This window comes from Gobio gobio, assembly GCF_949357685.1.
Source record: "Gobio gobio genome assembly, chromosome: 18".
Taxonomy (NCBI): Eukaryota; Metazoa; Chordata; class Actinopteri; order Cypriniformes; family Gobionidae; genus Gobio; species Gobio gobio.
This window is the reverse complement of record NC_137111.1, coordinates 21,983,623-21,997,974: the sequence shown is the minus strand read 5'-3', so window position 1 is coordinate 21,997,974 and position 14,352 is coordinate 21,983,623. Positions and strand designations below refer to the sequence as shown.

Genomic DNA, 14,352 nt, shown 5'->3' with positions numbered 1-14,352 from the left:
ATATCATTGCGCCGCTGCACCCATGGTACGGCAGCAAACTTCCTCGATCATTACGCAGGAATGAGAGAATAGTTCCTAGACATATCGGTCTAGAAAGTCGCAACTTTTCATTTTTCGTCGGTCTTAGTACACAATGTAACTATACTAGTGGCGGGCCATTATCGGCGTTAACGTGCTGCGTTAACGTGAGACTCTTATCGGGCTATAAAAAAAATATCGCCGTTAATCTATTCTCAAAGTTGGGTTGGGAGTAGCGATGGCTCGATACCACAATTTTGGCTTCGGTATGGTACCACAATCTAATACCGAAGTACAGATATTAAATCGATACCATACAGGGTCTGAATTTTGATGCGGGTATTGCGCATAATTTTACTCACTCTCGCAAGTTTTGGGTTTATGAAGCGGGAAATTACCGCAAATGTTTATTATTAAATTAATCAACAAAGATTATCACATCAATCAGTCATTTGGAAACTTTCTTGTAAGTAATTTCAGCATTACTGCGCGTCTCCATTCTCTCAAAATGAGCAAATTGCTTCTAGCTTCAAAAGACATCGCACCTGCACTATAAAAGCAACCTGCGCGCTCAGATTCAACACTTTCGCTTCCGTTGCGGGACAGCTGACGGAAATCACTGCCCACGTCTTTTTAAACCTCGCCAATTTGAACATGCAAGCGATTTTATAGCATTTCGTAATACATAAGGGATGGGAGCTCTTTAAGAGAGTTTTCTTTGTGCTCCTACCAACAACAAACACACAAGCCTAAAGAGCTCGCGCATTCCAAATTAAGTTGTTTTTCCTTAGTCAAATACACACAATGATGTCAAAAAATGTCAATCTTTAGTGAGTAGTCACATAAACACAGTTGGTTATGTCTTTCGCGGATGTAAATAGTGCAATAGTATGCGTGCAAATATAATGAGATCTAAACGTCACTGGTTGAAACGAGCGCTGGATATTTCTTTATATTTAAACGATATGATCTTATGTGTGTGTGTTGATCAGTGTTGAAAGAAAATAAATGTCTAAATTAGATCGTTTGAATGATGCACTCACCTGTCGATCTCTTAATATCTTACAAGTCAGGAATTCAGTGACTGATGCTTGGCAAGATTTGATGGTTCTTCAGCAGCTTTATAAGCAAAGTAATTCCAAATTTCACGTCTACTCCTGTCTTTATTAATGAGTTTAGTGCATGTTGAGTGAGATTTAACTGCTGTATTAATTTTGTTTTGTTGCCACATTTGCCGGTTTCACGTCATTTTGGGTAGCGCGCGCTGCCACCTAGCGGTGAACTTCGGAACAGCAGCATATACCAAAATGAGCAAAATCATGATATCGTACAGTTTGAAATAAAATATATACCGGTATTTTCCCAGTACTGGTATACCGCGCATCCCTAGTTGGGAGGTGTGTCTATACTACGCAAGCTATGATGACTTTCACCTTGATAGTTTAGCGCGGATGTATACCTAGCCGAATTTCACTGTAGGGGCGAGAAAACGAGTCTTCGAACCTGTGTGTATGCCTACTAGTGTTGTCAAAAATATCGATATTTCGATATGTATCGATACTGAAATATCTGAAACAATACGATACTCATTTTCTACAGTATCGATATCAGCCGCATTCTCCTCTCCGACCGAGAGCGAGTTGACACGCACCCGCCTCCTCTCATTCAGTCCAGTTAACCCTCTGAACACGGCGAACGGGTGTGCTGCTGGAATTTCCTCTTGACAGCGTGTAAAGGCCAATTTATACTTCTGCGTCGGACCTACGCCGTAGGCTGTGTGATGCGCGCGTACCCTACGCCTTTTTACACCAACATGCCCGAGGACACTGCCTACTAGCGTCTGCATGTGTAATTGCACATTTACGCGGACAACAGCGCAGAAGTATAAATCAAAACTAACGCGTAACTAACGGCGTAGGTCCGACGCAGAAGTATACTTTTTTTTTTTGTAAACTTTTTTAAATATTGGAGTGACCGGTCTAAATTTCGCGCGGGGTTGCACATAACGTTAATTCCCGCAGATTTCACGCTCGCATCTGAAGCGCACACACACATACCGTAATAAAGCTGCCTCTGACATACAATTGCAAAAATGAGCTCCATTTCCAGCTTATTAATGGTCAAATACACTCATAAAATGTCTCAATGCCCATCTTGGTGAGTATTAACGTAAACACAGTCGTAACCAGCTCACAGGAACAGTGTTTGGGATCCATGTGTGCGTCAGGTCTTAAAGGGACAGAAGTTATTAATTATTCAAACTACAAAAAGACAAAGGATCACTTAGGAGCACACATATTCTGAATGCCTTCGGCAGAATTCAAATGAGCCATTTTAATCTAGATTAATTCCAATATTACAGTGAGATTAATCTAGATTAAAAAAATTAATCTATGCCCACCACTAAACTATACACATCACAACATGTAAATAGGAAAATGTTGGCGTTATTTTTTCACTTATTGAGAAGTAGGCTAGCTGGAGCCATTTACCTCCAGTCTTTGTGCTAAGCTAGGCTAGCAGTGGGTGCGACAGACAGAGTTATGGCACGCACGGAGATGAGAATGGTATGTATGGATTTATCTAACTCTGGGGGATACGGTGAATAAGCTAAAGTCCCCAAAAGTCGGCGTGCTCCTTTAAAGACTTAAGGCTATTAATTTTCAAACTTAAACATTTTATATTTTAATCTGGACTAAATGACATGCCCTAGATATTGTTTGAATATGTTCTGATTGTTGTTCAGTCACACACTTTACAATAAGGCTCCATTATTTAACATTATTCATTAATTAACAATGCTGGTAAAACCTACTTTATGAGGAGGACAAAATGTCCCCACAAAGATGGCAATATCCAAATATCCTTGTGTCACCATGAGAAAACAAGCTCATAAATCATACAAAAGGTACAAATGCTAAAGTTATGTGTGATCACACTGTGATGGGTTGGTGTAGGGGTAGGGTTAGTGTAAGGTGATAGAATATACAGTATAAAACCATTACGTCTATGGAGAGTCCCCACAAAGATAGAGTCCCAGACATAGAGAACCAGACGTGTGTGTCCACAAGTAGTTCCTTCCCTGCCATATGCACAGAGAAATTCTAAATAGTTATATTAAATATGTAAACATGTGTTTTTAGATATTATTAAAAAATACAGTAAAACAGAAATACGAAATATTATTGCAATTTAAAATAAATGTTTTTTTATCTGAATATACTATAAAATGTAATTTATTCCTGTGATGGCAAAGCTGAATTTTCAGCATCATTACTCCAGTCTTCAGTGTCACATGATACTTCAGAAATCATTTTAATATGCTAATTTGGTGCTCAAGAAACATTTCCTATTATGCATGTTGAAAAAAATTCTGCTGCTTTATATTTGGGGGGGGGGGGGGGGGGGCTTCAATGGTTCAAATTCACCAAACACATAACCTTGTTGCAATAGTTAACGTATTTTACATATGCATTGAAAACCGCTATTCTAAGAACCCAGTGAAAATTCCTGAAGGAACTTAACAAATTAGACTTCTAGGTTGGCCTAAATGGACATCATAACTGAACAGCTCTATAATAGGCAGTGATCTACAGAGCAGTCTCAGCCCATGTGCAATAAAAGAGTTGCACCGTCATCCCATTAAAGAGATAAGTCGTAGCATCTGCTGTCCCTCCAAATCAAAACCGTACACAAAATACACAACAAAACGCCTCAAAACAAAACAGCGCTTTACCATATAAACAATACAGCTATTTATTCCGCTCCTGACAGTGTGTGTGTAAGAATGGCTGTGGGTGCGTTAAAGACAAAGGCATGACTGTTTCTTCCCTCTGGGTGAGAACACAGCACACACTCCACCAACACACACAAATATGACAGCCTAGCACAGCCTGTTCAATCAGAGAGAGAGAGCGAGAGAGAGAGATTTCTATTGTTTTACAAAAAATGATGCCCACTTGAGAAGATACAAAGGACCATAAGGGGGTCATGCACACACTCGGCAGCACAGGCCACAGGGTCACTATAAAGATTGTATTCAAAGGGTTAGTTCACCCAAAAATGGAAATTCTGTCATTAATTACTCACCTTTATGTCGTTCCAAACACCTAAGACTTTCGTTCATTATCAGAACACAAATGAGTAATTCAAATGCTCCAACTACTTTAAAAGCCGACATCTGTACACATTTCGGCTTTTATGAACAAACTGGTAAGCACGACCTGGAGAACACATGCACTGTGTGTAAATCTGATTTATCAAAACGATTTCATTTACACTTGGGCACATAAATGTATCTCCGCAAAACGGATATAAATCCGATCTTCAATTCACGCACTATATGGAGATTTATTGGAGTTCACGTCACCGAAAACAACAGATATGAGCTGCATTTTATTGATCATCAGCTAATTTCAAACTCAAAGACCGCAATAGGAGCGAGCGCGGCAACAGAACTGGTAAGATCGTTCAGTTTCAGATTGTATGTTGAGCACCTACGAGTTTACTTTCGGTAGTTTGTGCGCTGGCTTGATGAAGAGATATGCAGCTGCTCGTCTGCGGCGATGTGTGCTTCAGTAGCACTGTCATATCGGGCTATAACATGTCAAATATAGCTCATAACACACTCTCACAAGCGCATACATTTTTTTTTAGCATTGTTGCGAGGAGTAAAATTTACATATGTGGTTTCAACAACCAGATGCATTTAGTCTTTAGTTTTGACTGAAGTGGCTTTTAGTATTTTGTGTATTTGTTCTAAATGCTCCTGTTGTCTTCTGTGCCCAGACTTGAGTTTTGGGTTTGATACATTCAAGAAGCGTGTTTACTTTGAGCAGGTAAAATGTAAGGTTCAGTTCGTATAACTGACTGACAAAATTGTATACATGAGTCGATGCAGTGCATAGTCGATGCATCATGATATCGAATTGAACCGAATCGATGGCATGATAATCGTAATCGAACCATGAGACCAGTGTAGGTTCACGCAACAACCACTTTTAAGTCACAGAAAGGTAGTAAAGACATCATTAAAGTAATCCATGTGACTCCAGTGGTTTAACTTTAATTTTAATGAAGTGACGTGATAACTTTGTTTGCGCAAAAAAATATAATTTACCACTTTATTTGCTAAATATTAATCTCCAATGCATTCACGAGAGCATCACGGCTTGTTAAAGTGAGAGCAGAGGTTGTTGCGTGAACGTGCGTTGGATATTAATATTTAATAATATTATTTTTGGGTGAACTAACCCTTTAAGTTACTGTTGGTGAACAATTTTACTCTCAGGATGTAGACAATATTATCAGGCGATATTAGAGGGTTTTTTTTTTGTCAATTTAATTGCTCTTATTCTCCATATTTTTACTATTAGATCACCCTTAATCTTTAAAAAGATTTGAATAACAGTGTGAAATGTAATCTTCAGCAAATCTCAAAATTACTATAGTTGTACAGTATGAAAAATGGTTAATGTTGTGGTGCCTAAATTCAATTATTGTAGCATTTAAAAGGATTGTGGATTTTTTAATTTTTTTTTATACAAAACAGTATAGAATTTTAATAAGCCATTTATCAGACATAATTAAACAAAAATTAGTTCTATGAGTGTTTAGGGCTAATAATATCTTTTCTAGTCCCTCAGTATTACTTCAACGTGACTGGGCAGGCCAAGCTCAACACTGAATAGGTGTTGATGTGTAACTGTGTAACCATGTGATATTAAATGAAGGTTTCTGAAATCAGAAACGAGCAGGCAGTTTCTGGAGGACGTTTTCCGTTAAACTTCATGTTTTCATAGTACAATGACCTCAAAAGAACAAGGACATTTTGATTCAGTATGACATGAGAATAACCTTTAAAAAAAACACTCTTAACTTCCTGAGCTATTTTAGTACTATTTATGTACTACAATATCTTTTTTTATATATTTGTACTTTTAGTTCATTAAGTTTTAGTGAATTGGTCACACAATTTTACACACTTCTGTAACACTTCTTTTTCTATAAACCTTTCATAAATTTTTATTTCAGTTTAGTAATTTTAGTACTTAAAGCCACAATATTACATTTTGCCGCTATGGGTATTCAAAACAAAGGTGTTTGCCTGGAACGCCTGGATTTTGGCCAGCTTTTTTTATGCCAAAGACGTCCGCTTCCGCTTCTTCTGGTCATGCGTACGCAACACAGCACATATAAGATACATTATTTGAGTGTGTTGAAAGTTATGTTATAATGCTTCTCTGTGTGTTCGCTCGGCCGCCTCGGCTGCTACTATAAGACAGTAAGCTAGATCGATATTAGGCATGGTAAAACATGGCACTCGCTGTAAATCAAGAAAACTATATTTACACAATAAGACTAACTGTATTGAGCTATATAACAATGATTCGTTTTCTGGAGATTAATGTATCCAAACAGTTGCTCACCTGTCTAATAAAACACATAATATATTAAAGCGTCACGGAAATCAAGGGTAACGCTGGTATGATGTTATTAATAACAGGTCTGTGTCCCTGTTAAAATTGCTTCTTTCTCTGGATTTAAACATTCTTGGAAACAATTGGGATAATACAAGTACACAAGTCAACTAAATATATAAAAGACTGTTCTAGTGGTTTTTGGATATTTTAACCCAAAAATCGTACATATTGTGCCTTTACACCTTTTTATATACGTTTAAAAATACATTTTTTTTATATCATCTAATATTCACAGTGTATTTTATTTTATTTTAAAAAACATTCAATAGTTTTTAAAAAACATTTCCCACACATTAAAAACTACGCACTGATTTCACATAATGGACTGAAAACTGAATGACTGAACAACATGGCAGGATTCGCTTTTCAACTTTTGCTGTTTAAATGTGGGTGACATTTCGGTGTCTCATTGCATTAATTTACCTTTGGCTTTTCTTCAGTCCAGCAGGACTCAACCAGTCAGAATGTGTCGGCTCTGACAGCTTAATTGAACGTAAGGATTATGGCAGTTACAGTGATCTAACATAAAGCCCTTTTAAATCTATCAAATCTGCCATAACACACAACAATCTCAGCCTTCAGACTATTTTGTGACCTATTTTGCAGTGTGTAAATCTAAACGATTATTCTTCTTGCTGAAAATAGCCATTCAACGCAAATTAAATCATCATCTTCTTCACTGAAACAATCAAACATCAGAGGAGATCAGCGGCTTGAACTCGCATTGAAAACAACTGCATGCAGATCTGCGTTTCAGCCCACCACAAACACTTCAGTAATAGCTTGAGGCTGACAACTGATCACACTATCTTTAGGAGGTCATAAATTTAGATGTTGTAATTAAAGAATCTCTCTTCAAAACACTCAACACACACATACGCTAATTTAACAACCAGAAGACACAAAGTGTGACAAACACAAAAGGCACATGTTCTGCCAGACACACGCATGTTTCATAATAAAAAGTACAAAATACACGTAAAGTGGCTTTTTGTGACTTTTATATTTGTCACAAAAACAGAGCAAACAAACCAATAATCAGTGTTTTAGTATTAATTTAGTATTTTTGTGCTTTTGTCTTATAACCGTTAATTCTTCATATTTGAAAGGCGATAACCGATATATTGGCCGACTTTTTAATATAATTTTTGAGAGTGTATATTATATTTATATTTATTATTTATGCATTTGGCAGACACTTTTATCCAAAGCGACTTACAGTGCCCTTATTACAGGGACAATCCCCCTGAAGCAACGTGGAGTAAAGTGCCTTGCTCAAGGACACACTGGTGGTGACCGCTGGGATTGAACCAGCAACCTTCTGCGTATCAGTTCCATGGTTTAACCCACTGGACCACCATCTCACACTGAGAGCCTGATTACAAAAACAAAAGTCTCACCATTAAATGTCCCAAGCATACAATTATAATGTGCTCATTATTATTTTATGTAGCCTATATGACAGACTTGCGCTGGGCGTGTTGCACTGTATTTTCCTTTTTGAAGTGATTTCAATCACAAGCAATTCAAATCCATTGTGGCAAACAATGCGCATCTGAAGTGTCTCATCTGAAGGAAATAATCTATTATTTATCGGCTTTGATAGATCAACCTAATTTTCTTATCGGGCCAATAGCGTTAAAGGTCCCATGGCATGGCTTTTTTATTTTATTTTATAATGTATTCTGAGGTGTACTTATATTGTTAGTATGATTTTTACATCATAAAATGTCATAATTTAGAAATAAAAGGCATTTTTACTATACTGATATTAGCCCTCTAGCTTGAATGCTCTGTTTCAAGGGGCGTGTCTGCTTTGAGACTTCAGTGAAAATGTCCTTATTCCACCAACTTTGTAACACATGTAATGTACCCTATACAGCTGTTGAGATGAACGAGTTACGAGTAAGTGTTGATTATAGCATTATATTTAGATATTTTCCTATCATATGAAAGGCGTCAGTGACGTGCATTGAGTACACAGCGCAAACAAAGACACAACAGCAGTAATCGAAAGTAATCCAGTTTATTATGGTGATGGCTGGCTAGCCTAGCCCGGATACAACCACGCTCACCCCCCTTCTGCTTAATCTCGCGCCGCGTTTGGTGCCTCCGCTGTGGGCCAGATGCAGTACTGGGGGTCGGGGATGTTGAAGGCCGACCGGCCAGTGCAGCCCAAGCTTCGGCGTGTGTGAGGTTTATCTCTAAAGATGTGGCTCTGCCGATGTTGAGCAGAAACGACTGTATGCACATTTTAGAACAGATAGACGCGACGAGGACGTACAACACTGACTCACAAGATAGAAAACACGAAAACACCGTTCTGTCGGGAGAGAGAGAAGCCGCAGCGTGTGCACCAATAATAAAGTTCTGTGTGAACTTGAATAATTAGCTACACATCAGAAATCACTGATCACAGATCAGAAGGAACTGAAAAAATACTTTTTTTTTCATTTGTACATCCAAACACTGAGAAACTGCCAGCATTCACAAGCCATGATCTCTCGAGGACAAATATAACGCTCACATGGGCAATGCCAAATTCTCTGGGCGGAGGAAAGGGAGGTAACCGTTCCTGTTACGACTTCAAAACAGGAAAATTCAAGATCAGCTCGTCTGAGCTGTCATTTTCTCAAAGGCAGAGAAAGACAGCCAGAACTCAGTTTACACCAATCGAAATTTCTAGCCACTTTGGGGACAATATTCAGGCTAGGGGAACTCATATTAATGTTGAAAAATCTCATAAAATCTAAATTTCATGCCATGGGACCTTTAACATTAAAAATTAACATATATCGGCCGATACTGATATGGTGGCTGATATATGCATCCCTCATTTTTTATATTTCTAGTTAGCTTTAGATTTACTTTAGTTTTTATTTCAGTATTTATAATTTTTCATTTAGGTTTTTCACATTTAAAATGTCCATCCAATATTTATAATAACAATTTTTAAGTTTTAGTTAAAGGGTTAGTTCACCCAAAAATGAAAATTCTGTAATTAATTACTCACCCTCATGTCACTCGACACCCGTAAGACCTCCGTTCATATTCGGAACACAAATGAAGATATTTTTGTTGAAAGCTGATGGCTGAGAAAGGCTTCAGATAGGCCTCCATTGGCATTCAGTACATTTACACTCCCAAGACCCATAAAAGGCACTTAAAACGTAGTTACAAAGTCCATCTCACCACAGTGGCTCTACAATAATTTTACGATGCGACGACAATAGTTTTTGTGTGCAAAAAAAAATCAAAATAACACCTTTATCCAACTTGTTATTGTCTTCCGTGTGTGCCTCCACGACGCATGCGCGAGAATATGACGTAGCGCCAGCGTTCGGGAATCCATGAAATGCACACTTAAGCCCGATTTTGAGAACTACGCCGAGACCTAAAGCACGATCAATGTAGAATTCAACAGCTTAGACACGCGCGTCTTCCTCTGCTTGTAAACAAATCGCTTCTGGGTCATGTGTCCGAACGCCGGATCTGCGTCATATTCTCGCGCATGCGTCGTGGAGGCACACACGGAAGACAAGAACAAGTTGGATAAAGGTGTTATTTTGATTTTTTTTTGCGCACAAAAACTATTGTCGTCGCATCGTAAAATTATTGTAGAGCCACTGTGGTGAGATGGACTTTGTAACTACGTTTTAAGTGCCTTTTATGGGTCTTGTGAGTAGGGCTGTCACTTTTGAAAAAAAATCCTGTTCGATTTTTGAGACACAAGTGTTCATTGAATCGATTCTAAAATCGATTTTAAATGACGTTTTCATTTTCAACGCTAAATATAGCCTACGCCAATCCACGGACAACTAACGGGCATTAGGATGAAAGTAAAGAGGGCGCTTGAGACGCACAAGTCAGCAATATTTCTGATTATTTATTTTGTGCACAATGACAAACAGGAGTGCAACATTCTGGGGAAAAAAAACATTAAGCAGAGTGGACTGCCATAACGTCAAAGAAAAACATTAGCTACAGGCTTTAACATGGCTGTGTTTACGATTATAAATTCCACACAAAAAAAAATTGTAGCCCATGAAAAGAGGTTGAAAATAAAGCTTAAAAATGTACTAGCCTACACTGAATGTGAAGTTCGTGTGGATAATAACTTAACGTAATTATTCAACCGTTCAAAATGAAACTTTGAATGAACTTAGCTTGCGAACAGGCCATGTGTTTTTTTAATTGACCGTTACCGACACTTAACCTATGCGGGCGTTACTGATGAAACGTGCAAATAAGGCTCTATTACAAATTATTGGACAGGAAAACAAGTCTATCAACATTTTCGGGGTCCAGAGCAGAGCGTTTTTTATTCACTATATGCCCAGCTGTTGAGAAGACGCGCTCCGACCGCACTGATATTCCAGGGACACTCAGGTACTTCATTGCCAGCTGCGCAAGGTGGGGGTATTTCGAACTGCCAATCTTCCACCACAAAAGCGGGTCGCTGTCAGCTGGCAAAGGTGGTTCCTTTTCATAAATCAACATCTCCTGTAAGAGGTCGCTTTCGACGTCATTCACTCTTTCGTAGCCCCTAAGGGCTTTCGGGTGGAGCGAGCGGCGCTGAGAGGAATGAGAAAGCTGCTCTCCCTTCTGGAGGAAATAGCGCTCATTCTTTTCTACGCACACAGCATTGTCACAATATGACCACATGCAAGTTTTAAAAACATATTTCAACATATTAATAATACCTGTTACTAACTTTTTTATTTGTTTAATTCGTTCAAAAATAATAGTGTACATGTTTGGTTAAAATCGATTCCCTATTTTCGTTTTCAAAACTTGTGTTGGTTGGTCCGATTGATTGTGCAATCGATTTTCGAACGTAAAGAGACAGCCCTACTTGTGAGTGTGAATGTACTGAATGTGAATGCCAATGGAGGCCACTCTGAGGCCTTTCACAGCCATCAGCTTTCAACAAAAATATCTTCATTTGTGTTCCGAATATGAACGGAGGTCTTACGGGTGTCGAACGACATGAGGGTGAGTAATTAATGACATAATTTTCATTTTTGGGTGAACTAACCCTTTAACAATAACAGAACTGCAATGAATCAAATATTCACCAGAAAGCTGGGAAAACATTTCAGAGTGCCTCTAAGATAAGATTCATTATAAGAAAACCAGTCCTAGATTAGAAACACGCCCACCACATCAGACTTAGCCAATAAGACAGTATCTCCAAACAAGGCCACACCCACTGCAGTGGAAGCCCACAGGGGAAAATCCTACAAAAAAAGCTCAGAAGACCAGCTGCTGTAGCTCATTAAAAACTGAAGTTAATGTCGTTTTTATGACAGGGATGTATGAGTGTGTCTCACTCTGATAAGATGAGTCATTTGCCTCATATTTTACTCTCAGCTTTAATGATGTGCGCAGAACAGACATTTAAATGAACACTTAATTAACTGCAGGAATTATATGGTCAAATGTTGTGCTCCTCACACACATACTGCGAGCAGACAAAGGGCCAGAGGGAAAATGTGTCTGTGGTACAGTTGTGAATCTTTTATTATGATCAAGAATTCATAAGGAACATCTCTCTCTTTATTCCACATCCTCCTCTCCATCATTTGCTCCAGTTCAGGCTGACTTAAAGGGATACTTCACCCAAAGATGAAAATTCTGTCATCATTTACTCACCCTCAAGTTGTTCCAAACCTGAGTTTCTTTGTTCTGCTGAACACAAAAGAAGATATTTTGAAGAACGTTTGTAACAAATCAGATCGAGCAACCATTGACTGCCATAGTATTTTCCCCCTACTATGGTAGTCAATGGTTGCTCTATCTGCTTTGTTACAAACATTCTTCAAAATATCTTCTTTTGTGTTCAGCAGAACAAAGAAACTCAGGTTTGGAACAACTTGAGGGTGAGTAAATGATGACAGCATTTTCATCTTTGGGTGAACTACCCCTTTAATGTTCATCCTAAAATTACTAAAACATCAAGCCGATGGCTCAGATGTGGCTTTCTAATGTGTCACCTGTAATATTATGGTGGTTAGAGTGCATTTTACTGTAAAAAGCAGATTTTGGTCCTTCAAGGAGACTAATATATGAACATATAAATTAATAAAAATATGCAGTTGTAAAATATACTGGCATACCATAATATCTGAAACATTGTAACATTATTTTTTACGATGATTTCAAGCAACCACTTTTCTACTGTAAATTGAATTCGTTTTTTTTTTTACAGTAAAGGGCTGTCAAGCTCCAAGATGACAAAAAAACGGCATGAAAGAAATCAAAATCTATATATCTTTGTGTGATAAGTTGATTTTCACTGAGATGTTATCTTCTGGGACTGAACCCAGGGAGTTAAACTCAAGAGCTGGATCAATCCAAATGGTGAACAAACAAAACACTGGTTTTGTGAATTCACTCAATCAACTGATTCATTGAAAATGAATGATTTGTTCTTTCATTTTGAACCGCTCCACACACAAAGCTATACCGCATGGCTTAAGAAGACTTTCAATCTTCACAGAGATTTATGATATCTTTTGAAGCTTGAAAGCTCCAGCTCTCCAGTCCCTCTTTATAATTTCTCCTGGAAGTGATGAGGCTGAGTAAATAATGACAGCATTTTCCTTTTATGGGTGAACTGAGTCTTTAAAGTCATTTGCGGACACCACCCTTAGTTCATCATAACAATTATGATGAGACAGAAACAAAAATCAACCTGCATGCCAGCACACACAGCAAGCCCGTATTGATCCAATGTGTGGTTAAGAAAGAAAAAAAGAAAGAAAGGAAGAAAGAAAGGTTACTTTGATGACTCATGACAGAAAATGAAGAAAAACGGATGTCTCTGAACCTCTGGGTCAGAACATCATGTTCTGGTGGCAGTGTATCTAGTAGATTCGCTTGGTTATTGGGCACGAAACCGGTCCGTGCTGATGACAGCTCGACCCCTCCGGCGAAACCAAACCGCGCGTGCCACCTCAGCCGAGCGCGGCGCGAGAGTGGAACCCTGACGTCACAATGGCCAAAGAGTTTTGTTTGTGTTCGCTGACACAACAGAGCTGTCAAACCCCTCCAGGCTCGGGCCAAGCATAACGGAAATGAACATTAATAATAGGAGTAGTAATAATGTCAATAATAATACGTTAAATAAAAAAGAAATAAAACAAAATAAAACTACTGATCAAAGCGCAACCGGGTCACATTTTGACATTTAGACTAACGGTGAATGACAGAAAAGCGTTCCTAAACCAGCAGAACATCACTGGATTTGTGCCACCGTGATCCGATGCTGACATCGGTCCAATCAGACACGCTCGATCAGTGCACCACAATGACAGACTAACTAGTTCATACACCCTTTCTCTGTCTAACACAGACACACACCACTCCCTACCGCCGTGCACCTGCCTGCCGGCTGACAAACAGCCCACCTGGGCGTCCGATCACGCATGCCTCTCACCTGGGGATGCAGTTGGGAGACGAGCCGTCTATCTCCCAAGTGGCGAACAGGTTCATAGGAACCGGTCTGTTCAGCGCCCCGCTGCCGGGGAAGCTTAACCGGCCACTTCTCTCCGCCATGCTCGCTGCTGGTGTCCCGTTCACCTCCACCCGACGCAGTGAGCAAACTTCTCCCTCTGGATCGCGCTGGATCTTAATCCCCGCTCCGCTCAAACGGGTGTTAATCCGCTGCTTCACGGAGACGAGTTACCGTTCACGGGTGGCGCAGCGATTCGCGTGCGGTGTATGCGTGCAACTTCATGCCGCTGTGGTTCGGAATTTCCACACCGTGCACCGAGCGCTCGCGACAAGAAACTGCAGCAGCAGTCACTCGCCGCAGGAAGTCACGTGACCCCGCGTTATACCAGCGACT

The 14,352-nt window shown here is 39.2% G+C and overlaps 1 protein-coding gene across 6 annotated transcripts in view; it reads right to left on the bottom strand.

Annotated features, from left to right (window-relative positions):
* The window catches only part of pacs2 (phosphofurin acidic cluster sorting protein 2), a 57,305-nt gene extending 42,953 nt beyond the window's left edge, over positions 1-14,352 (bottom strand). For 5 of the 6 annotated variants that reach the window (XM_079842148.1, XM_079842144.1, XM_079842146.1 and 2 more), the window contains exon 1: positions 13,942-14,325. In XM_079842148.1, the coding sequence (XP_079698274.1) occupies positions 13,942-14,060 (119 nt within the window). In that variant the 5' untranslated portion in view covers positions 14,061-14,325. Of the gene's footprint in view, positions 1-13,941 lie in introns of all 6 variants that reach the window. The other variant, XM_079842149.1, reaches the window with a different exon arrangement.